The sequence below is a fragment of the Erythrolamprus reginae genome, chromosome 6 (genome assembly GCF_031021105.1).
Source record: "Erythrolamprus reginae isolate rEryReg1 chromosome 6, rEryReg1.hap1, whole genome shotgun sequence".
In the NCBI taxonomy this organism is placed as follows: domain Eukaryota; kingdom Metazoa; phylum Chordata; class Lepidosauria; order Squamata; family Dipsadidae; genus Erythrolamprus; species Erythrolamprus reginae.
In genome coordinates, this window is record NC_091955.1 from 39,081,929 (window position 1) to 39,108,213 (window position 26,285).

Here is a 26,285-nt window from a genome sequence, read left to right on the forward strand (position 1 = left end):
AGAGTCGAGGCCAACAGAAGGCCCGCAACACTAGGTAGACCAAAATGTCTTGCTGTGGGATTGTCCTGGCACTTGGACAAGATAAGACACTGGAGCCGCCCTGGAGGGATGTACAGCTTCTCACAGTATCACAAGAGATAGTTGGAAAACATCCAGGGATAATAAGGCCCTATCTCATGCTTCCTTTGATCAACATACGTGTCCTGCTGCTGGGCCCCCCAGATCTGTGCCCATAAGTCGATAGGTTCATGGATGGCAGGGAATGACTCAATGGGCAGAATAATTGGAGGCGGAAGCCGATCCTCAACATGGGCATATTTGGGGTTCCTCAAGAGCGCATCCTCAAGAAAGACCACTGGATCTGTCATATTGAGTTTCTGTGCAGTCTGCAGAAACTCCAGATTTTTGTGGTCCATCCGGACTTCCACTTGATGTCGGTGTCAAGCCACTGCAGAAGTTGTTGATAAATTAACAGCTTACTATACTATCTAAGAAAGGAGGGAGGATTTCAAGAGGCAACTACAAAGCATTCCTAGAATGCATTCCACTGGGATAGCAGTGAAGATGGCAATGAAGATGGCGCAATCTGAATGGCTAATGGGCAAGTGGTGGGTGGGGGATAGCAAAAGATGGGAACTTTCAACTGGATGGAACCTCGGATCCAGGATTCCCTGTATGGTTGCCAGCATGGCTCCGGAATTAAATTGGAATTTCAAAGAATGTTTTGACATAGCTTTTGATTTAGTTTGGATGTTATCGGGAACCTTGACATAACTATCCTGGATCTCTCATGAATTCTTACCCAGTTACCATAGCAGACACTAGGAGGGGTAACTGAACTCCCACATCTGCGGAGAGGGGCGGCATACAAATCTAAATAAAGATAAAGAGATCAGACCCGGCATCAGGCGGTATGAAAACACAGGGAAAAAGGAGAAAAAAATGAAAGAGAAGGCACAAGCTGCTGGAGAGTTTGAAGTCCTCTACCATCCCTCCCAGGAAGGCACAACTGCTGGAGAGGAATGGAGACAGCGAGAGATTAGTCTCTGCTTTGAAAATGAAAGCTTCCAGATGCTGCCATGCCATCAGTTGGTGATTAATCTTCCTGACTGGGCTGAAGACTTAACCGTGAGTTGGAAAAGCCCTAAATCACAGCCAGAGTCCTCCTTCCAAGAAAAGCACCAGGGCCTCCTATCGAGTGGGGACATCTATTTTTTCCACACGAAGGCAAGTGGAAACCCAGGGGCCCTCTCCACAGGGGTGAAGCCTACTGGATCAACCCAATGCCTCACTCTAAGACCAGCTGAACAGCTGGCCTGGGGAGTCTCCAGCATGAGCAGTTGGGAGGGGAGAAGTGTCACTAGCAGCAATGCTCCTGTGGCAAGCCCCACCTGGATGGGCTTTCTTCCCTGGAGTGGGGTGGGCGCAGAGACAGTGGACCCCAGGATACCCCCTGCAAACAAGCATTGCACCAGGGATGGGGCCAACAAGGCAGACCACTGAATTGCTCCTGCCTCTCCACCAACAAATGGGCCTCCCCCTGCAGATGGGACCATATGGGGCCTAGCTCAACAAAGGTAGCAGAGAGTTTGTAAAGCTGAAGAGCCCTCCCAGAAGGCTGTCACCCCACCGGCTGCACTCAGGCCACCTCCTACTTCCAGAAAAAGCTCTCACCCAGCCGCTGGAATGGGGACAGTTGGCACTGTGGTCAAGAGAGCCTCCTCCAGAAGATGACGAAACCTTGCCTATAAAAGCAGCAGCAACCCATTAGAAGGATGGGAACAGCGACTAAGATGACCCGATGGTGAGTGAAGCAGTTCACCCATTCCTCATAAAGAGGAAGATTAAGGTGCCCAAAATGGGAAAGGAGGGGAGATAGATACCATAATAGATATGGGTTGCACCTGATGCCTAATCAACAAGGTGGTGGTGGAGAAGCTGGGAATACGTACCAGGGCCCTAATGAACCCCATCCGGTTCGACTGTCAAGCTGCTGTAGAAGTTGTTGATAAATTAATGGCTTGCCACACTAAGAAAGGAAGGAGGATTTCATGAGAAAAGAGTACTGCCAGCCACACAAGCCTGGAGTAGCACCGCTCCAACTGCAATATCAGGTGCATCTGCTTTCACCACAAACAGATGGTGAGGGTCATGATCACTGTTCCCTCTGAGGTGTGCATCCTCCAGCATTTTCGAAAGCTGTGCAGTCAAGATGCGATGGATGGAGAGGAAGGAAATGTCACGGCTCTGTGAACACAAGGCTTTTACTTGGACAGCTGCTTCTGCTTTTGCTAGAGCCTAGCCAGCAATGCCCCTCAGCTGCCCAATTGGCAGCAGGCTGAAGCAATCGTGGCTTCTACGCAGAAAGGAGTCACGGGGAGAAGGGGCGGGAAGCTTGAAGGGACTTTCGGAAGGAAGGTAAAGTCGATGAAAACTCAATCTTTCTCCAAGAGCAGCCGCTTCAGGTGACTGTGGCTTTTCCTCCTGCTCAGAAATAGAAGTCTCTTCCAGCAAGCCAGCAACATATTTTGCAAGTAAAATAAGTTACTCATTTAAATTTGATTCATTTCTAGTACAAAAGAGGTAATTTTGTAATAAAATGTTCTTCAAATGGGAACATATTTAACCCTGTGTAATTAAACATCCTGATGACTTATTTAAAAAAATACAAAGGTTAGAATAATATTATAATAGTGTGAATTTTGCCATTAATCATTGTTCTACATAATTAATATGAATACTTTTTTTTGAGAGTGTAGTTACTCCTTATCGAAGATAAATACCATCTTATAGAAGAAAGATTTTACAATTAATGATTGAGTAACCCCAATTGTTATTTACTGATCTATTGAGATAGTAATCATTTTAACTTATGAAATATATTTTAAATTTGTCATATGGAAGTTTAAGCAATTGTTTTGTAATAATATATGAAATCCCGATTATTAAGAAAATTATGATACTTGTCTTACCTCGTCTTACGAACCACTCATCATATGAACTTTTCGAGATACGAACCTGGGGTTTAAGATTTCTTTGCCTTGTCTTAAAAACCCTTTCCTTCTTATGAACTTGAGCCCAGGTCCGTGGGCTCTCTTACTGCGCCTGCACTCTCGTACTGCGCATGCACTCTCTGACTGAGAGTCTCAACATCCTTTTTGCACCGTGGTGACCAAAACTGAATGCAGTATTCCAAGTGTGTCCTTACACCTGGAATATTGCATAATATCATAATGAGATGCCACAGATTTCACTTCCAGGCTCAAAACAGTACGAAATTTCCCCTCCCCATCAACTATGGTTGGAAAATTTATTTATTTATTTATTTAATTAATTAATTAATTTTTATGCCACCCTTCTCCTTAGACTGAGGGCAGCTTACAGCATGTTAGCAATAGCACTTTTTAATAGAGCCAGCATATTGCCCCCACAATCCGGGTCCTCATTTTACCCACCTTGGAAGGATAGAAGGCTGTGTCAACCTTGAGATTTGAACCACTGACCTACAGATCTACAGTCAGCTTCAGTGGCCTGCAGTATAGCACTCTACCTGCTGTGTCACCCTGGCTCTGATAGAAACTCACTTTTGTAATAAATGTTGAGCTTAGTGAGATTTACTGATATTGTTTTCGGGTGGTAAAAATAGTTTCCTAAACAAAACTGCATATAAGCTGTCTCAGACAGTTCTCTTAAAACAGAGCTTTTATAAAATTGAACATTAAGTAATATGCTAATTTACAGTTCCAAACTTTGAACTGGAGGAATCTGCAAATGTATGATACTTTAGTGACTAAACCGATATTTAGCAAGATATTTAGTATATTTCACTGCTAATTGGCATTTATAGCCAAAGAAACATGCAAACAATTGTAGCCTTCCATTAAAATTCTATGAACATAATATACTAGTTGGGAGCAAATATATCTTTTAAAACTATTATTTCCATTCATAAATTAGTTTGGTTATTGTTGGTTATGACCAAGCCCTACATGGCATCGGACCAGATTACCTCCGAGACCGTCTTCTGCCACACAAATCCCAGCATCAGGTCACAGAGAGTCGGCCTCCTCAAGGTCCCATCAACCAGACAATGTCAGTTGGCGGGACCTAGGGGAAGAGCCTTCTCTGTGGGGGCCCCCGGCCCTCTGGAATCAGCTCTCCCTGGAGATTTGCACTGCCCCCACCCTCCTTGTCTTCCATAAAAGTTTAAAGACCTATTTATGCCGCCAGGCTTGGGGCCATTAGATCTCCTTCCCCCGACCAACGAGTGTCTTAGTTTGTTTTGTGAAAGGTTGAATGTTTTAAATTATATTAGAACTTTTAAAGGTTTTTACTCATATTAATTGGATTCTATTTGTATTGCTATGTTCCTTGATATGTTGTGAGCTCCCCTCCGAGTCCTCGGAGAGGGTGGCATACAAATCTAATAAGTAAATAAGTAAATAAGTAAATAAGTAAATAAATAAATAAATAAGATATAAACAAACTTAACATAGTTTCTTCCCTTGCACATTGGCTGATCTAAGTTTGCCTAGTGGTTGTGAAGCTGTCGCAAGAGCAGACAGAGATGTTGGAGATGACTTTTCTGGGATGTCCAGTAAATCAAGATGTCATTGAGATAGACACAACAATAGAAAGATAGAAAACGTAATTCATGAAATGCTGAAAGAAAGTGGGAGCAATGGTTAATTCAAACAGCATGACTGTATATTCAAAATGGCTGTCTTCCACTCATCCCCTTCTCAATCTAAACCAGCTTGCAAGTTCAACTTGGTAAACATGGCAGATGTTGTGAGCACTCCTTGTCCACCTCTGGTCGTCAGATTCTGAGGATGAGCCAGGCCCCTCTGGATACCCTGGGCCAGTGGGATTACCTGATGAAGAGAGTGAGAGTGAGGGGGAAAGTGAACTGAGTGAACCCAAGGAAGTACCAGAGGAGGTTGATATAACAATGGGGGAGTGGTCTCAGTTGGAAGATGAGGAAAACATTATTAGATATTAGATATTGGAGATTTCTGAGAAGGCAAGGAGACTTGCATAGTAAAAGGAAATAAGCTTACAGCTTTACATCTTTGGGGTGTGATGTCACTTCTAGGCAGTATAAAAGCAAAGGATTTGGGGTAATTGGGTGTGGGGTTTCAACATTGTTCATGGAAGAGGTGTTCGAGTGGAGGGGTACCTGAAAAAGACATTATTTGCTGGATGATGTTTGTCTTAGATTCTGGTGAGCGGTTTTATTCCTTTGAATGATAAATTGGCTCTGTTATCACTAAGGAATGCAATTAGGTCAAGTTGGCACTTTTCCCAGACTTTGTTTAATGTTTCACTTTGGAGAGAAAAATTACTCCCTTCTTCTTGCCATTCAATCTGCTTTACACTGTGTGCTGCTTTTGCCAATAGAGTGTGATTTTACCATGAAATAGTGGACTTTTGGGTTGGTGGTTTCGTTCCGAGAGGCCGGACATAGGACAGAGTAGCCGCCTGGAGTCTCTCCAAGAGTTTAGGAATCAAGGCCAAAGGACACCACTTGCGCACTGTAATGGTGTTCAGTTTATGGTAATTGCAGCACAGGCACAAGGCACAAAGGAGGCACAAAGGCACAGGCACAAAGAAGACCAGGCACAAAGACCAGAGCAGACAAGGGCAACGATGGGGGCCAGATAAAACCATGGGCCAGGTTTTTTGTCCACAAAGTCCCGTAAAGCCGCCAATTCAGAGTCCGACATAGAATATAGCCACCTTGGAGGGAGTGGTGCATCCGGGAGTAAGTCAATGGGGCAATTCTATGACCGGTTTGGGACCAATTGGTCCATCTCTTTCTCGATAAAAATGTCCACGAAGTCTGAGAGGTCAGCCCAACAAAAACACCGCAGATGAACCTTATCTGGCCTCCACAGACTTGGCACGTATGATCAACATACAGCAGGCTTGGGAAGGACACGAAGTTCTGGGAGCAAAGTATGGATCGTGATTCCAAAGCTGAGCCAGCCCTCAAACCATTGAGAAATATAATCCGGATGTGACATAAAATTGGATGGCTTCCTCATGCTTACCAATGGTCAGGCGTACAGGTTGCAGAGTGGTTTTAAGCACCCAATCATGAATGGTCTTGAGGAGCATGGGAGGGTCCACAGGACACAGAGGGATGGCAATGTGAGTTGCAAACGCTTCATCCATGAAATTAGTTGTCATGTCAGCCTCCACCAAGACATGGGCAGGAATCCCTTGGGATTTGTTGGTAATGAAGACTTTGGTATCCAAAATCAGATGATGAGGGGGTCTGGGTCCATGTCCATAGAGTGTGACCTGGTGTTGGTATGTGCCCAACCCATAGTTTACCTTATATTGGGTGCTGGCCATTTCCCAACATGGTAGGCTGTAGGTGTGGTGCAGTGCAACGTCCCTTGTCACTGTTTGGAGCTAGAGGCAGCAAAGTGTCCAGATTCCCCATAATATAAGCACAATATCTGTTCTGCCAGCGTGTCTCAACCGCCTGTAATTACAGGGTAATTAGTCCAGGAAGACACACACCACACGATAAAAGGAAAACCCAAAAGTTTTTATAAACAGAAAAACAGAAACAGCTCCCTTTCTAAATGTCAAAGGGATTTTCTGGTACACACAAGGCACATGTTAAATGCAATCCAATTGCTCACCCAATAACTGGGAAATTGAGTCTAATTCTAAAATCCAGAGACTCCATGCATACAATCCTAAACTGCAAAAAAACACAATCTTGATGAAACAAGGAATCAGATAAACTGCCATGAGGCTAAAACACCAGGCTGCACTTTTATCTGTAGCACTAATTACAGCAGCCCCACCCAACCACAGGTGGCCTCATTTTCTCTTGTAATAATCCTTCAGTTGTTATCTCCTATGCATCACTCTACGCATGCGTGGATGTGTCATTAATTCTTGTTCAGAATACAGGGATGATACAGATGATTGATCTCCTCCTGGGCTGTCTGCCAAACTCCCCTCTTCCCTGTCACTCACGTTTCCTTGGTCAGAGGAGACAGATTCTACTGGAAGCAAAACAGGCCTGCGGCATGTGGATGTCTCTCCCACATCCACCTCCACATTCCTTGGGGCAGGAGCTGGGCCAGAGCTAACCCTGCCCTTCATCTGTCCTTCTCAGTAGTGGACAAGTGGAGTCTGGCTGCACTGATTTCTATGGGCTCCTCCCGTGGAGTCTCACATACAATTGAGTTCGCACGAGGTTCCTGGAGGGCACAATGAGAGGTCTACCTCTACCTCTAACATCGCATGAATATGGAGGCACAGACAAACCAGCTTGTTAAGGTTTGGAGGCAGATCTACTTGGGCCAACTCATCTTGTAACACCTGACAAGGCATCCTGGAATGCATCATGAGTGCTGCCTCATTCCAGGCTGAGTCGTGGCTTAGCAACTGGAATTTACTAATGTATTCCTTGTCACAAAACACACACACACACACACATACAAAGACAACCTGTCTCTGAAGGAAAGGTTGGTGTGGAAAGGAACAAAATTGTATTTTTTGGAGTATAAGACACTCCGGAGTTTTGGGGCAGGAAAATAAGGGGGGGGGAATTCTGTCTCTGTCTACCAAGATCCATCGTATTGATCTGGCTAGTGTCCTGTAAATGTGTGAGAGAGTTGAGGGCTCTCTCACACATTTAGATAAGTTGAGATAAGCCATGCTCCTTGCTGTATCCTTCCTTGTGATTTATCTCAACTGTTCTGTACTGAAGCTGCATACTGAGCTCTGAAAGAAACTCCTGTTCTCTGCTTATATTTTGCTTAAATTTGCTACCACATTGGAAAATCTGCTTTTGGCATTATATATTTACTTTATGTGTTATATAATATATAAAGAAGTTATTGAATCAGGTAGAGTCAGTTATTTCTGTGTGCTTTTTGGATGTGATTGCTGCGGCAAACTCTGACATGTCGTTGCAACAAATAGTGAACAGCCAGGTCAGCTTCAGCACATTATTGCAGCTTGATTCAGCTTGAGCAGCTGATTGGTGGGTGGACCGGCCTCCCGGAGCTGTTCCAGGCTGCAGGGATTGCCACAGACCATATTCGGTATATAAGACGCACCCAAATAAAAAAAAATTAGGGGGGAGAGGAGTGCATCTTATATTCCAAAAGAACCGTTGTACCTACCTGAACGGTCTTCTCAATGCACTGGAAGGAGAGTCCAACATGGGTATTTCTCCAATCTTATTGGTAGAGACTGAGTTAAAAATTTACGTATTGAGCACCGCCCCCCTCTGCTCTTCCCATGAGCCAGTTTTAAAAACGAAAAACCATATAAAGAGGATAACCAATTTTTTATTATAATAATTAACAACTGACTAACTGCCCACTCCGGCGTCCCTGCACCCATAAGCATACTGGGTGGGTTTGGACTCTCCTTCCAGTGCATTGAGAAGACCGTTCAGGTAGGTACAACGGTTCTTCTCCACTGCATCTGGAAGGAGAGTCCAACATGGGATATACCAGAGATTTACGGCCCATGGGAGGGAGAAGGTCTTGTCAGGGACGTTGGAGAAACACAAACTCGTTGTAAAACACGTCTCCCAAAAGCTGCTTCAGCCGAAGCGAAGGAGTCCAACTTGTAATGCCGTATGAAGGTTGAAGGAGCTGCCCACGTGGCAGCCCTGCAGATGGCATCTATGGACGCCTGTGTGACCCAGGCTGCTGAAGTGGCCGCACTCCTTGTGGAGTGAGCTGTCACTCCTGCTGGTACGGGTTGTTCTCGAGCCCTGTACGCCTCCGCGATACAGTCTCTGATCCAACGGCTAATCGATGTGGATGAAATTCCAAGTCCCTTCTTCCCTTGTGAGAACGCGATGAACAGTCTCTCCGTTCGCCGAAAGGATTCCGTTCGCCTCACATAAATCTTGACCGCACGGCGTACGTCTATCTTGTGCCATCTTAACTCTGATGGATGGGTACCGTGGGTACAAAAATCCGGAAGAATCAGTTCCTGTTTCCTGTGAAAGTCTGAATTTACCTTCGGTATAAAGGAAGGGTCTAGTCTCAGTACCACCCTGTCCGGGTGGAAGATGCAAAGGTCCGGCCTTACCGACAAGGCAGACAGTTCCGACACCCTTCGTGCCGACGTAATCGCGACTAGGAAGGCTGTTTTAAGAGACAATAGTCGTAGTGATATGGATCTCAAAGGTTCAAACGGTGGCTTAGACAGGGCCCTGAGTACTAGTGCGAGATCCCACGATGGAAATCTCCGAACCGGCGGGGCATGCTGGTTCGATGCTCCCCGCAGGAAATTCAATTCAATTCAATTTATTGGATTTATATGCCGCCCCTCTCCGAAAACTCGGGGCGGCGAACAACAGTCATGAACAATATACATGAACAATATACAGTTAAAAATCCAATACTAAAAACTAACTTAAAACCCCTAAATGTATAAAACCAACATACGTACAAACATACCATACGTACAGTTGTATCAGCCTAGGGGGGGGAAGAAGTCTTAATTCCCCCATGCCTGGCGGCAGAGGTGGGTTTTGAGTAGCTTACGAAAGGCAAGGAGGGTAGGGGCAGTTCTAATCTCTGGGGGGAGTTGGTTCCAGAGGGCCGGGGCTGCCACAGAGAAGGCTCTTCTCCTGGGCCCCGCCAAGTGGCATTGTTTCATTGACGGGACCCGGAGAAGACCCACTCTGTGGGACCTAACTGGCCGCTGGGATTCGTGCGGCAGAAGGCGGTCCCGGAGAGATTCTGGTCCGGTGCCATGAAGGGCTTTATAGGTCATAACCAACACTTTGAATTGTGACCGGAAACTGATCGGCAACCAATGCAGACTGCGGAGTGTTGGTGTGACATGGGCATATTTGGGAAAGCCCATGATTGCTCTCGCAGCTGCATTCTGCACGATCTGAAGTTTCCGAACACTTTTCAAAGGTAGCCCCATGTAGAGAGCATTAAAGTAGTCGAACCTCGAGGTGATGAGGGCATGAGTGACTGTGAGCAGTGACTCCCGGTCCAAATAGGGTTGCAACTGATGCACCAGGCGAACCTGGGCGAACGCCCCCCTCGCCACAGCTGAAAGATGTTTCTCTAATGTGAGCTGTGGATCGAGGAGGACGCCCAAGTTGCGAACCCTCTCTGAGGGGATCAATGTTTCTCCCCCCAGGGTAATGGACGGACAGATGGAATTGTCCTTGGGAGGCAAGACCCACAGCCACTCCGTCTTGTCTGGATTGAGTTTGAGTTTGTTGACACCCATCCAGGCCCCAACAGCCTCCAGGCACCGGCACATCACTTCCACTGCTTCGCTGACTGGACATGGGGTGGAGATGTATAACTGGGTATCATCGGCGTATTGATGATACCTCACCCCATGCCCTTGGATGATCTCACCCAGGGGTTTCATGTAGATGTTAAATAGCAGGGGGGAGAGGACCGACCCCTGAGGCACCCCACAAGGGAGAAACCTGGAGGTCGATCTCTGACCCCCCACTAACACCGACTGCGACTGACCGGAGAGGTAGGAGGAGAACCACTGAAGGACAGTGCCCCTCACTCCCAACCCCTCCAGCCGGCGCAGAAGGATACCATGGTCGATGGTATCGAAAGCCGCTGAGAGGTCAAGAAGCACCAGGACAGAGGACAGGCCCCTGTCCCGGGCCCGCCAGAGATCATCCATCAACGCGACCAAAGCAGTTTCTGTGCTGTAGCCGGGCCTGAATCCCGACTGCTGAGGACCTAGATAATCGGCTTCTTCCAAGGACCGCTGGAGCTGGAGTGCCACCACCTTCTCGACAACCTTCCCCATAAAGGGAAGGTTGGAGACTGGACGGTAGTTGTTAAGCACGGCTGGGTCCAGGGAGGGCTTCTTGAGGAGGGGGCGCACGAGTGCTTCTTTATAGAGTGATGAAAAAACTCCCCTCCCCAAGGAAGCGTTGGTAATCTCCTGGGCCCAGCTCCGTGTCACCTCCCTGCTGGCCGAAACCAACCAGGAGGGACACGGATCCAGTAAACAGGTGGCGGAACTCACAGCTCCAATAGCCTTGTCCACTTCATCAGGTGTCGCCAAGTCAAACTCCTCCCAGACAGCTGGACAAAGACGTTTAGCCCCAGTCACCTCGACTGACTCGTTGTCAGTCGACTCTGTATTACAATTGGAGTCGAGGTCCGCCCGGATCCGGGCGATTTTATCAGCGAAAAACGTGTTAAAGTCCTCGGCACTACTCTGTAAGGGCTCCCCAACTCCCCCCTGATTAAGAAGGGAGCGGGTCACCCTAAACAGAGCGGCCGGGCGGGATTCCGCTGATGCAATCAAGGCGGCATGATACGCGCATCTTGCCGCCTTGAGCGCCACTTTGTAAGTCTTAACATGTGCTCTTACAAGTGTTCGATCGGATTCGGACTTACTCTTCCTCCATCGCTTCTCTAGACGTCTCTTCTGGTGCTTCAACTCCCGGAGCTCCTAGTTGAACCATGGAGCTCTACGGGGTCTAGCGCCACGGAGAGGTCGCAGCGGCGCAATTCGGTCAAGGGCCTCCGATGCAGCCTTGTTCCAGGCCTCAGCCAGAGACTCTGCCGAGCTGCGGACGAGTGTATCTGGAAGAACCCCAAGCGCCTTCTGAAAACCATCTGGATCCATCAGGCGTCTGGGGCGGAACATCTTAATTGGTTCCGCCTCCCTTACCACCAAGGGTGGTAAGCCAAAGATCTTACGTCCTCCACTTGTATCATGGTGGAAAGGGCTGCCACATGTCGTCTTAGTGTGTTCGGTGCTAACCCACGCTCAAGTCCCGCTTGCAAAAATTCGAGAACGGTGATCACCGACGCCATCCTAGGGTTAACTTGTTGCTTTTCGCAAAAAACGCAAAAAGCTGCCCATGTCGTTTGGTAAATGTGAGACGTTGAAGAGCGCCTTGCGGCCTGCATAGTATCAATGACCTTGTCAGGTAGTTTCAATTGTCGTAGTCTGAGCCGCTCAAATGCCAGACGGTTAGTTGAAGCCACTGGGGGTCTGGATGTTGTAGGCTCCCCTGGCTCAGTGATATCATCCGGTCCGGGATCCTCCATGGGGGTGACACTGACAGCGCCACCAGATCGGAGAACCACGGGCGACGGGGCCAATGAGGAGCTACCAGCAGCACCTCCCCTTTTTCCCGCAGAATCTTGTCCACCACTCGCTGGACCAGGTTCGTTGGTGGGAATGCGTAAAGTAGGCCCGGTGGCCAGGGTGTCAGCAGGGCATTGACCTTCTCCGCTCCGGGCCCTGGAAACCGTGTGTAGAACCTCGGCAGCTGAGCATTCCGGGAGCTTGCAAAAAGATCTATTGATGGGGACCCAAATCTGGCGACCATCTGTTGGAAGATGCTCGGCTCTAGTCTCCATTCTGACGGATCCAGGGTAGACCGGCTTAGCCAATCCGCCTGCGTGTTGCTGACTCCCGCAATGTGTTCCGCTGACAGGGATTGCAGATGACTTTCGGCCCAGTTGAAGAGATTGTCCGTCTCCTTCATGAGTCGTTGTGACCATGTGCCCCCTTGGTGGTTCAAGTGGGCCCTGGTCGCGACATTGTCCGTGAGCACCAACATGTGCCTTCCCTGGACCAAAGGTGTAAATGTCTGTAGAGCTAGGAATACTGCTCTTAGTTCCAAGAAGTTTATGTTGACGGGCGATAGATCCTCCGCCCTCCACAGGCCTTGAGCCATCTGGGTCCCGATGTGGGCACCCCATCCTGTAAGACTGGCGTCTGTGGTCAGGATGACCTGGTTCTGCATTTGGAATGGAGATCCGATGGCTATTGCGATAGATGTCCACCAGCTTAAGGAGTCCTTGACCTGCTGTGGTAAATGTACTAGCCTGTGGGAGTGGCTCACCTTGGTTCTCTGAGCCGGGAGCAGGAACCATTGTAATGTCCTGATGTGATATCTGGCCCAAGGAACGATGCCAATCGCTGACACCATAGTGCCTAGTATCTTTGACAGTAGAGATAAGGGAACTGGTCCCCGGTGGATGCTGGACACCAAGCATCGTATGTTGTTCTGTCGTTCTGTCGACAGTGCTACCGTGCCCGCCTGAGTGTCTATAACCGCACCAAGGTGTAGTAAACTGGTGGTGGGCGTGAGCTGGCTCTTTCCCACATTGATGGTAAAGCCGTGGCGTTGCAGTGTGTGTATGGTCTTGGTGAGGTCTCTCCTTGCCGCTGCCTGGGACCTGGACAAGATGATGATGTCGTCCAGGTAGGCCATCAATCTGATGGATCGTGCCCGTAAGTTGGCTGTCAGCACGTCCAGGAGTTTGGTAAAGGTGCGTGGGGCCGATGAAAGGCCGAATGGCATTGCCCTGTATTGGTAATGCCTCCCTTCTGAGCAGAAGCGGAGGAACCTGCGATGTTCTGGATGTATGGGAATGTGCAGGTATGCTTCCTTGAGGTCTATGGATGTTAAAAGGTCCTGTGCTCGCACGAAAGCCAGAATAGTGTTCAAGGAGTGCATCCTGAACCTCCGGTATCTTATGAAGAGGTTCAGTTGTTTCAGTATCAACCTGCAGCCCCCGGAGGCCTTGGGCACGATGAATATCATTGAATAAAACCCTTGGCCTTCCTCCTGCCGGGGGACCTGTTCTATGGCTTGTATGTCTAACAGGTGCGTGATCTCTTTGCGCAACTGCAACTTTTTCTGAGAGTCTTTTATTCTTGGGCAGTGTAAGAAGCGACTGGGAGGTGACTGAACGAACTCCAACTTGAGCCCGTGTGTTACGGTGGCCACAGCCCATTTGTCGGAGGAGGTCCCTTGCAAGGTGAAGCTGAATCCCTGGAGTCTGCCTCCTAAGGGCTGTGAGGTGGCCGAGTCACTTCGTGTTACGTTTGAACCCTCGTTGGTTGCCACCACGTAATGGCCTTCTAGACTGCTGGTATCCCCTTGGCCTGTCCTGAAAGGAACCGCGGTCGCTCCTGTAGGGCTGTGGATTGTATTGGCCCCGAGTAAAGGAGCGCTGGTTCTGGCCGGAGCTGGCAGATGCATCCCAACGAAAGGATTGACGCCTCGAGTATGGCGTGGATCTACGGTCCTGTCGTCGGTTGGACCTGGGGAGGACCTTCCTCTTGTCCTTGTCCTCCACGAGAACCTTCTCCAACAGGTCTCCGAACAGGTTTGAGCCTTGGAAAGGACCGGATGCCAGCCGCCATTTTGATTTAAGGTCCGCCTGCCAGTTCCGTAGCCACAGGAGACGGCGAGAAGACAGCGTGGCGGCCATGCTCCTGGTGGAAAACTTAGCCGCATGTAGAGTGGAGTCTGCGGAGAATTCTGTCGCCGCCCGCAGCTTACTCAGATCCTGGCGAAGACGTCCGTCTTCCGGACCAAGGCGGGACTGCATTTCCTGAATCCACAACATTGATGCCCGGTTAATAAATGACGCTGCTGCAGCCACTCTGAAACTCCAGCCGGACATCTGATGTGTCTTGCGCAGTAACGTTTCCGTTTTTCTCTCTTCAGGTCTCAGGCTGTCACCTGTCTCTGAAGGTACTAATGCGCTAGAGACCAGCGTCACAACAGGCTGGTCGATTGGGGGAAATTCCAATAGTTTCTCTACCTCCTCGTCGAAGGTATAGAATTTCCTCTCTAGGTTGGTAGGCCCCTGGGCTGCTGCAGGATACTGCCAGGGCCTTTTGATTCCTTTTACAAAAATGTCCGAGGCAGGAAAGTGGTCAGACTCGGGCTGAGGCTCTTGTAGAAGTGTGGTCGAAGTGTTGCCAGTCTCAGTGACCTCTGTTGCCTTCTCTGAACCAGGAAAGTTCATTACATGCTTGGCTTTATATAACAGAGTCTTAAAAAGCGTTGGTTTGAACAGACCCACCGTGGGCGTCTGTTCTGGCGCTGTCTCATCCTCTGAGAAGCCATATTCCGGTTCACTGTCCTCGAATTGAGCTGGCTCTTCCAACAAGGACCCCAAGGGGGGCGGTGCCGACCATGATTCCTTTGGTTGAAGAGGCTGCCTGCCATACTGCTGCGCTCCCATAGCCATGTTTTGCGAATAAGCACTGGCTATAATGTCCTGCAGATCTGGGGGCAAGTTCTGCCACGCACCCGGCTGTGATCTCAATCCAGCTGCTGTGGGGGTAAAGGTGGCAGATGGTCCCTGGGAGCTCCTCCCCGAAGGCCCCGCTGACCCTGGTCTGGCCCAGGAAGTGCTGGGGGATGGCATGGCTTGAGGCATGGACAGAAACTGTCTATCTGGGGACCAGTCCCCTGCAGGTTGGACCCCCATAGGCCCAAAGGTGGCTGGGGGCAACATGGGGTCTGATCCCTGTCTCTGGGCTGGAGGTAGCCCCTCTGGAGATGATTGTAATGCAGCTTCCAGCTTTTTTTCGAGCGCTTTGATGCGCTTTTCAGCCTCTTTGATGGAAGAGGTGGAGGCAGGGGAATGGGAGGACTTGGCCTTCTCCTTCCCCTTCCCCTTGTCCTTTGGTGGCCTAGGGGATTCAGGCTTATCGCTGCCCTGACGGTCTTCCATAGTACTCACAATGTCCAAATGAGCCTCCAAAACCTCTTAGATTGACCTCCGGTAACTGTAGCCTCACTGCGTCAGGTAAAAATGGCGTCTGTGTCCCTGCTGGGCCCGCGCCTGCGCATTGGGCTGCCTGGCCCCTTCGCGCTCTTTTGCCGTCTTGGGGGGGCGGGGCGTTTTCGCGCCTAATGATGCGACGCCCAATCGGCTCATCCAATATGGTGGCGCCCGCGCCTCCCGGCGTCCGGGCTAGTCCCCAGGGTCCTCCGGCCTCTGGGGCTCTGGACCCTTCTCACTCCTCGCCTCCACGGCTCCGGGAGAGGGGCAGCTGTTTCCTCAGCCGCTCTGACGGCCGCGGCTCTCGGCGGCGGTTCCGGCGGCTTCGGCGGCAACTGCGGCGGCCGCCGCGCTGATCAGCTGTGAGGTGCTTCCCTGCCGGCCGAGCCGGATTGCCTCCGAGCCTCCCAGTGGAGGGGCAGTCCCCTCCACCTTCGGCTCGCAGCCCTGGTATGACCTCGGAGGTCAGGGACCCCAGGCTGGCTGCTCCTCTGCGGGGTGTTCCCTCGGGGGGAATACAAGACCCCTGAGGAGGATCGTTGGGGGTGCTACCCGCGGAGGGCAGAGACCCCAGCCGTCTGTTCCACTTCGTTTCTTCAATCTGAAAAACAAAGAAACAGATTAAACAGGTTATACATTTATTTTCCTATTTTATTCTATTTTAAACCAATTCAAAGTTCCTCAGAACAAACTCAACATGTCTCTACTCTTAGACTGAGTTTTTAAAACTGGCTCATGGGAAGAGCAGAGGGGGCGGTGCTCAATTAATATGTAAATTTTTAACTCAGTCTCTACCAATAAGATTGGAGAAATACCCATGTTGGACTCTCCTTCCAGATGCAGTGGAGAAAATATGGTATACATTCCAGCCAGCCAACAGACCTCAGTTTTGCAAAGGTATTATGACACATATATAGTAGGACATTTTGGGTTTGTAAAAACTTTTCGCTTTAGTGAAGAGGCAGTTCTGGTGGCCAAGAATGAAAAGAGACATAGGGGCATACATAGCCAGCTGCCATGCTTGTGCTTCAATGAAACAGCTATTCTGGAAGCCCCCCCCCCCCCCCCGATCTATTGCAGGCAGTGGCTGAACTGATGAAGCCCTGGGAAGAAATTTCTATGGACTTTATTGTGGACTCGCTGGAAAGTACAGGGAATACTTTAATCCGAATCATCACAGACCTATTTTCCAAGTACGCACATCTGTGGTGTGCCCAAAGATTCCCTCCACCCGGTCTCTAGCAAAATAGCATATCTATCGCCTTCGTGGAGTCCCAAAACGCATCATTCCGGACTGAAGGGTGCAGTTCCTCAACCTGATTGACTCCTCTCAGGGCCCTACCTCCACCTATCATCTTAGTATCAATGGAGTCCATGATCTTATGAACTCAGTTTTGGAGCAGTACCTGAGGTGTTATGTCAACTACCAACAAACCAATTGCAGAATTGGCATACAATAATTCCCAGTAGCTAGTGTAATAGAGTTTGGGCCCATGTCAGAAATCCCACAGGGGCAGCCATTCTCAGCATCCTTGGCTGAATGGATGGAAACATTAAAGGAAATATGAGTGGTGGTGTGCAGGGCATTGCAAAAACTGCAAAAGAGGCAGGTGGACAAGAAAAGAGCCCCAAAGTGGGAGTTCAAGGTGGGGGATAAAGTATGCTTACCTACCAAGTTCCTTAACTGAGGCAGCCTTGTAAGAAGCTGGACCCATAGGACCCTTTCAGATCATCCAGATCATAAATCTTGTTACTGTAGAGATGCAGCTGCCAAAAAGCCTCAGAGTGCACCTAGTGTTTCACTGCAGTCTGTTGAAACCTTTCCATAACTCAGAATTAAGATTTGCTACAGAGAAATCTTCCCCTCCCACCCTAGTCAAAAGAGATGAGCACTATGAAATCAAGAAGATTCTAGACTCTCAGTACCATTGGCCGGAACTGCAATATTTGGTGTTATAAAAAGCCTATCACTTAGCCGATATAGATGTGAAGGCAGTTAGGTTAGCGAACAGATTTCGTGCTGAACATTCAGATTTGCCCCAATGAGGAGAGGGACAAATAATGCAAGGAGTGTTAAGGAATACATGACAGCCTTCTGCTGCCAGAAAGGAGAAATCCATCAAGGCCAAGATCTTGGAGCTATCATTCGGCATAGACTGGTCCCCCAAAACAAAAGTACTGAGTATAATTGGTGGACAATGAACTGTGGGGAGCCCAGGGGTAAAAAGGTTTTTTTTAACCTATATGGGGTTTTGCGAGAAAATTTCACAGCTGACTTTGCTTCTGCTGTGCCTAAAAGAATCTTTCAATAAAGTTTTACTCTTGGTAGTTTCTAGGTGCCAGAAGTTTCTATTTTTTGGATGTGCCAAATGGGACAGTTGATGGAGAAAACTATTGCAAGTTGCCCAATATGTAGATTATGTTGTATTCTTTAGTAGAATGTGAACTACAGGTGGTAAAATAGAGGACAAATGTGAAGATGTACATATGTTGCAGAAAATTAGTAAGTGCTAGGTGATTTGTTACCAGAAATAAACATCCATTGAAAACAGATAAAAGAGTTATGCATAAGAACAAAATTCTCGCCATTTGTTACATGGAAATAAGAAATAAGAATGTCAGAAAAAAATTGAATTGGAACAATGTACTGGATTCAAGAACAGTGTGTAAGGCAAGTGAACAGTCAAGAATGGCTGCTAAATAAAGTGAACAATATAAATGTGAACGAACACTTGAACAATAATGGAAGGTAATGTTAAACCAATTTGGTCATATACAGAGACTGAATGAAGGATGATCATTTTTTTAAAAAAATAAACAAGAACAGAATAAAATAAAATAAATTGAGTGGCAACCCTGAAGCTGACCTGGCTGAAGCCATCTTGGAGCTTCAGTGCCGCCACACTGGAGTGAAGGATTAGAGATGGCTGGGATTGCGTAGTCAAAATAAAACTTTCTTTTAGGAACCAAGGGCGTTCTCACATCTGGCCAGAGGAAGGAGTGAAGTCACCAGACCAGTAGATGCTGCCTTGATTGAAAACTTTTATTTTTAATTAGGTGAAAACCAAGGGGGCCCATTGCCATTATATTTCCAATAAAGCTATTCTTTGAGAAATTCTGCTTCGGAGTTCTTACTTGCAATGGATCTATGACTTAGAACCCTATCCTTGAGATAAAGGGAAGACCAGGAAAACAGTGGTTGGGTTGAATTAATAAGAGAGATAATCTTAAGAACAAAAAACTATGTAGGAAACAGTACATGGATACTCTCCATAGGAGTGTAAAACAAGGATACCATTTTTGCCTTCACACCTCATTTTGCACCACATACTTTTCTGTGCTCTAATTATTCAGCCCAAAAATGAAAAACATCAGTATAGTGGTGATTACATATGAGAAACAATATCTGATGTACTAAATGCCTGTAACAGCTTCAGCTATATTATAGAGCTGAAACTATTACCTCCTATGTCAAAAATCCTGAAAGTATTAATAAAACTAGACTGCTAATCACTTATGAGTATTGTCAATATTACTTACCTTATCTACTGCTTTTCTAACTATCTCTTTATATTCTTCTTTAGAAATATCTTTATTTTGATAGAAAGGCTTAATAGCAAGTTTTACTTCTTGTGCAGCTTTTTCTTGAATTAGTAATTTCTAGGGGAAAAAGGGTAGATCTTATTTAGGGAAAGGGCACAGATACAAATCAACATTTTTGAAGTGACATACCCAATTCAAATATGCATAAATGCTACTCTCCATAGCAGTGTAATCTCTGACTGCAAAGCACACATCCGCGTGTACTTTCTAAAATAAAACACTAATGCTAGAAGAGATATATAACAATTAACAAAAATATATTACTTGGTGTGGAAATTGTTCATGTCTAGCCATAAGTGGCTAAAGATTATTCAATAATTGACTGAAACAAAACATCTATTCATCTAAAGAAGCTTGTTAACATGCACAGAGGCAGGTTCCAATGATTTAGTAAAACTACTTTTACCATACCTCCCTCTTTTCCTCTTTTTAAAAAAACAAACAGCTAATATAGGCAGAACAGGGGGTTGAGAACATAGTATCAAAGTAGATATTATGTATTTTTGTATAAAGATACAAACTGTAACATTATTAAATCCTATGGAAAAAAGAGATTATAAAAATGACTGATGTAAACATTATTTTCAAGGCAATTTATTCCTATTTTTAGTTATTCAAAATTATTCCTGTTATTCTTTGCTTTGAACTTACCTGGTCTTTTTTAGAACTATCAGCGCTGGCTTCCACTATAACATTTACTTTCTTTTCCATCAATTTTACAGCAGCATTTGAGGATTTGATATTATTTGATGCTGTGTTACCCATACTTGATCTCTGAATAGATTCCATACTTGGAACAGACAAGTGTGTTGTGTTCACGCTGTTAGCAACATGGGAAGTAGTTGGAGCAGCCTGTTTTGAAAAGTTAAGAGAATTTAGCATCCAAGTAGTTATATTAGTACTATTGAACAGAATTCTAAATAACAAATGAATTAAAAAGATGCTATCTCCAATATATTATACAATGGGTCGGAAACTATTCAGACCCCTTTAAATTTTTCACTCTTTGTTTCATTGCAGCCATTTGGTAAAAGCAAAAAAGGTTCATTTCATTTCTCATTAATGTACACTCAGCATTCCATCTTGACAGGAAAAAACCAAAAATGTAGATATTTTTGCAAATTTATTAAAAAAGATAAACTGAAATATCACATGGTCATAAGTATTCAGACTCTTTGCTGTGGCACTCATATTTAACTCCCATGCTGTCCATTTCCTTCTGATCCTCCTTGAGATGGTTCTGCTCTTTCATTGAAGTACAGCTATATTTAATTAAACTGATTGGACTTTATTAGGAAAGGCACACACCTGTCTATATAAGACCTCACAGCTCATGTGTCCTATAGTGCTTGATGAAGGTAGTAGGTGCAGACCAAGTGGCTGCTGCTCTACACACCTCTTCTAAGGAAGCCTCTTTAGATTAGGGGGCCAAAACAGCCACGCTCCTGGTAGAGTGGGCTGTAATGTCCCTAGGGCGAGGAGCTGCAGACAGATCGTAGCCCTTAGCTATGACCGCCCTTATCCATCTGCCTATGGTGTTGGAATTGACTTTTCTCCCCATAGAAGCCAGGAGGTATGATATGAGAATGGCCTCGGATTTTCCCCAGTCTGCCAGGTGCTTCAAATAGATGCTCAAGGTGTGCCTAACATCTAAGGTGTGCCACTTCCATTCCAGTGGATGCAGGAGGGAAGGGAAAGTTGCTGGGATCTGTGGAACAATGAATTTATTTTAGGGAGAAAGGAAGGATCAAGGCGTAGGACGACCTTATCAGGCAGAAAAAGACAGAGATCCTAGCGCATAGACAAGGCAGCCAATTCGGAAATCCTTCTGGTCCAGGTGATGGCCACAAGGAAGGCCACCTTTTGGGTAAGGTGACAAGTGGAAGAATCTCGTAGTGGCTCGTATGGAAATTTCGTCAGAGAGTCCAGCACCTTGGTCAGGTTCCATGTTGGAAAATGGTGAGTGACCGGAGGGCTACGTAGGGAGGCACCCCTCAACAGTCTTTTAATCAGCGGATGTTGAGACAAAGGAGAGAAATCTGTGCAGGCCAAGACTGATGAGGGTGTTGGGAGCTAACCCCTTGGAAAAACCGTCACTCAGGAACCCCAGCATCTGGCCTACCGTTGGGTCCGTTGGAGAACAGCATGCTCCCTTGCACCACTTGCAGAGTGGAGGCGTAAATCCATTAGGTAGATGCCCGGCTGCTGTTGATGATCAGGTCCATCACTCCAGTGGGCACCTGGCAGTTTACTAACATGAGCCGCTCAAGTGCCAGGCAGTCAGTTTCAACAAAGTGGGGATCTGGATGGCAGACCGACCCCTGTTTCAATGTGTTGGTTAACGCTTGAAGATGCCAAGGAGGGGATACAGACAAGGTCATAAGGTCTGCAAACCAGGCCCTGCATGGCCATATGGGGCCACCAGGACCAGTTCCGCACCCTCCTCCAACAGTTTGCATATGATCCTGGGGATTAGGGCAAGGGGAGGAAAGATGAAGAGGAGCCCCTCCAGCCATTGGGAACGGAGAGCATCCGTGCTCTCTGCCCCCCAACAGCAGAACCTGGTGAAGAGCCGAAGCAGGTGAGTGTTCATAATGGTACCAAAAAGGTCTACTTGAGGCTGACTGAACTAGGCACAGATCTGCTGGAAGATGTTGGGATGCAGTCTCCACTCCATCTGGTCTATTGTGGAGCGGCTGAGCCAGTCTGCTGTGTAGTTGTCCTCCCCTTGTGATGTAGTTGGCCATGATGGAGAGCAGGTGGTTCTCAGCCCATGTGCAAAGTACCCTGGCCTCCTCCATAAGGGCAGGGGACTGGGGCCCCCCTGCCTGTTGATATGAGCCTTGGCTGTGGTGTTGTCAGTGAGGACCAGAATATGCTTCCCCACTGTTAGCCGGCTCAGCTCTTGGAGGGCCAGGTAAACTGCATGCAACTCTAAGATGTTGATGGGCAGAGAGGACTCCTGCTCCGACCAAAGGCCCTGGGCCATTGAAGAACGAATGTGGGCACCCCATCCCAAAAGGCTGGCATCAGTGGTGAGAACCAGATGGGGTGGTTCGAGGAAACAGGAGCCAAGGCTCAAGTTCTCTGGAGACCACCATAGGAGAGAATTGCGGACCTTTTGAGGAAGAAAAACCCTTAAGGAAGAAGAACCCCGAACCTGCTTTTGGAAGGGGAGATAGAACTATTGCAAGTCCCTAGAGTGTAGTCGTGCCCAAGGAACAATATTGATGGCCGAAATGAATTTTCACAGAAGCGTAGATAGCAGACGTAGTGGAACCTTGCACTGACGCGGGATGGAGGAGTTTAGATCCACAATACTAGCCTGACGCTCCTGGGAGAGAAACACCCTACACTCTAGGGAGTCGATAATGGCACCCAGGTGGGCAATGGAAGAGGTAGGAGCAAGGTGACTCTTGTCTTTGTTGATGGAAAACCCGTGGTCTGCTAATGTTGATAACATTACCTGGATATCGTGCAGGGCTTGAGCCCTGGAGGAAGCCAGCAACAAAATGTCATCAAGGTAACAATGAATATGCATTGGGAGTATCCTTAGGTGGGCCGCCAAGGCCACTAGCACCTTAGTGAACACTCTGGGGGCTAAGGAAAGGCCAAAGGGGAGAGCCCGGTATTGGTAATGAACGCCCTCATAACAGAATCTAAGGAACCGTTGAAGGTCGGGATGGATAGGGATAGGCCTCCGTAAGGTCAATGGAGGATAGGAGATTGCCCTTTCATATGCACGCCAAAATGGACTGAAGTGAGTGCATCTTGAACTGTCAGTATCGAATATGATGGTGCAATCTCTTGAACAGAAAAAGGATGGAATAAAAACCTGATTCAGCTTCAGGATCCGGTACCTGCTGAATGGCCTTAATCTTAAGAAGATGATCAATGGCCTCTTTCATAAAGTGTTTCTTTGCCAAGTTGTTAGACATAGGTCACCAAATAAAGAATTGCGGATGGATGGGTGGAGAAGAAGTCTAGGGAGAGGCCAAATTTTACCGTCTCCCTGACCCACGTGTCGGATTTGGTTTCCTCCCATTGGTCCGCAAACAGAGACAGATGACCACCAATGGGAGGACCCAGATCCGACGACGACTCACTTGCTGTGGTGGAAAGAACAACCTTCCCCGCTTCGAAAGGGCCATTTAGAACCTCTGCCACAAAATGGCTGATTCTGGAAGAGACGCTGCCGCCCCCCGTTGCCTATAGGAGTAGTACTGCCTGGAGGAAGTAGTAGGTTGGGCAGGGGAACAAAAGGATCTCCTCAGGTTTGGAGCAGATCTGGAGTTACCTCTGCGTATCGTAGGTGGCAAAATCTTACATTTGTCTTTGTCTTCAATTAGAAGCTGGTCAAAAAAGATGTTGCCCATCAAAGGGAGATGTGGCGAGCTTCCACTTGCGTTTGGCGTCTGCTTGCCAGGAGCGTAGCCAGAGCATCCTGCAGGCCACAATGGAAGTTGCCATTGTACGCAAGGTGAATCTAGCCACTTGGAGTGAAGCATCCACGGTAAGGCGAGCCGCTGTCAACCTCTTGGCAATGTCCTGGTGGGACCTGGTGTCCTCAGCTGGAATTCTGTCCTGTAAATCTTGCAACCGGATTAGATTAGCGTGAACAACGAAAGAAGTGGCCGCTCTTACTGCCCAGGTGCCCGTCTGGTGGTTTTTGATAAGAGTTTGTTTGGCCCTTTTATCTTCCAACCTTAAAAGCTCTGCAGCCTCGCCTGGGAGGTTCGTAAGGTACAAAAGGGCGGTGATGGGAGCATCCACCGAGGGTGTATGGAGACAGGAATCCAATTCTGGCAAAACGTTAAAGAATTTCTTAGCATTGACTAAGGGCATGGCCCCTGCTGAAGGAAAGAGCCACTGTTGTTGGACTGCTTGAATGAACAAAGGTGGACAAGGGATCACCTGAGCCTCTGGGGTGGTTAAGGAAAAGAGAGGATTGATGTCAGAGCCGGTTGAGGAAGAAGAGGCAGCGTTAGCGATATTCGCCACATTCCTGGCCTTAAACAACAAGGAGCGAAATAAAGCAGGGTGGAATAGGCCCACAGTAGCTGGAGGTTCTGGTGGAATACCCTCGTCATCACATATTTCTAGATCTGGACCCCTTTCATCATCCTCTACTGGATTACGAAATTCTGCCGCATATGTGGGCTGTGACAATGGCTGGCCTATTTGAGATTGAGGTTGGCTTGCTATCACCCCTGACACATTTGCCTGATTCATGCTAGAGGCAGGGGTCTGGGAGCCTTTCATGATCTGCATGCACTGCATGACACTCTGAGAAACAGCCGCAGAAATAATAGCCTGAAAGTTTTCTGGGTCATGAAGGCCCTGAATAGCTGGGAAGGTCGGCATTGGCATGGCAGAAGGCTCAGGAGCCTGAGGAAAGGCTTGGAAGGTGAAAGGCAGAGAAGAAGGAAAAGACTGCCCAGTAGACCCCCAGATATCCGAATCTGCCAGTATTAAGTTGTGTGATTCCATTAAGGCCTTGTCTGCCAGGTCAGGAGGAGACAGGGGTTTACCAATTGAAGCTGCTTTGGAGGCCTTGTCACACATTCTGGTCAATGCCTTATGCATTCGGGTTTCTGATTTTTTTGAGGCCTTGGTTGCTTTAGGCCATGTGTCTTTGGCCTTGAAGGCCCATTTCTTCGAATGCACAAAGGAATACCCCACATTTCTGGGGCCTGAGAATCCCCGTTAGGGGTCGCAATACTTGGCCCTGCCTTCCGGCTTACAGAATTATCTGACATGGTATATTAATAAGATAGGCCCAACAAGGAGAAAAAAATGGCAGTTGAGACATCCAAAATGGCCACCGCTGTGGAGTGAAAAGACAAAATGGTGGGAGGCCTAGTGGGCTTGAGTAACTAAGGCCTCAGCGACTGATACTCAACTGCCGAGCGGTGCTTGTTACAATTACTCTCTTCCCTGAGACAGAAAGAATGGGATTCGATTTCAGCTAAACCGCTATAAAGACCGCTCCTCAATTGCCGTGGTATGCGAGTTTCTGATACGGCAAATAGAAAAAACCTCTCGAAGGGCCTAACACATAGGAGCGGTGTGGTGCGTTGCTGCCAGAGATGATCAGCTGTGAGGCGCTGGCTCTTAATTATGAGGAACCAGGCGGATTCGCAAGCTGAACGAAAGGAGCCAAAATCGCTTGTTCAGGATGTTTCCCGCTTCGGCACTTGCTCGCCGGTTTGTCTGGACCTCTGGGAAGGTCTTTTCGGCTGCTCAATTATTAGCTCTCCTCGTCCGGTTGCTCAAGCTAAGAATGGAAATAGGTGGCAGATGAGTTGCTCTCCGTTAGCAACTCGGCTGGCTAGCCAGCCTGGAAGGCCAAGCCTTCCTTCCTCACAAATTGCCTTCCCGAGGCAGTGATTAATGGGGAGGAATGGGAATGGGTTTTTTTTAAGGAAATTATCTGAGGTGAAAAGTAGTAGATAAAGATCAGAGGTAAGAGAAAACAATAGTCAGTGAGTTGACCACACGTCCGGTCCTGCTGAGTACTGAGGAAAAAAGCGGGAAGACTGACAGAACTCGAGCTTTTATAACATGGGCTCAGTCCTAATTGGTTGATGGACGGAGGTCTACCCACTGACTGTGGACTACACCAATAACCGGAGAATCCTGACCTCAACTCAATTGAGCATCCCTGGAGAGACCTGAAAATGGCTGTCCACCAACGTTCACCATCCAACCTCACGGAACTGGAGAGGATCTGCAAGGAAGAATAGCAGAGGATCCCCAAATCCAGATGTGAGAGACTTGTTACATCATTCCCATCATTCTGTATTAGCTCAAAAGGGTGCTTCTACTCAATACTGAGCAAAGGGTCTGAATACTTATGACCATGTGATATTTCAGTTTTTCTTTTTTAATAAATTTGCAAACATATCTACATTTCTGGGTTTTTTTCTGTCAAGATGGGGTGCTGAGTGTACATTAATGAGAAATAAAATTTATCAAACAGCTGCAATAAAACAAAAAGTGGAAAATTTAAAGGGGTCTGAATACTTTCCATACCCACTGTATATGACTTGCAGAACATAGAATTAATGGGTAAGGGGAAAAAACCTTTATATTTTCTGTTCTGTCCGGCCCAGTTATTTTTCAGTAATTAATCCCCAA

At 47.5% G+C, this 26,285-nt stretch overlaps 1 protein-coding gene across 9 annotated transcripts in view; it reads right to left on the minus strand.

Annotated features, from left to right (window-relative positions):
- The window catches only part of SCAF11 (SR-related CTD associated factor 11), a 176,403-nt gene that overhangs the window by 12,855 nt on the left and 137,263 nt on the right, over positions 1-26,285 (minus strand). For all 9 annotated transcript variants that reach the window (XM_070755586.1, XM_070755582.1, XM_070755591.1 and 6 more), the window contains 2 exons: positions 19,797-19,997; positions 19,083-19,202 (listed from right to left, as the gene is read on the minus strand). In XM_070755586.1, coding sequence (XP_070611687.1) covers positions 19,083-19,202; positions 19,797-19,997 — 321 coding nt within the window. The remainder of the gene's footprint in view (positions 1-19,082; positions 19,203-19,796; positions 19,998-26,285) is intronic.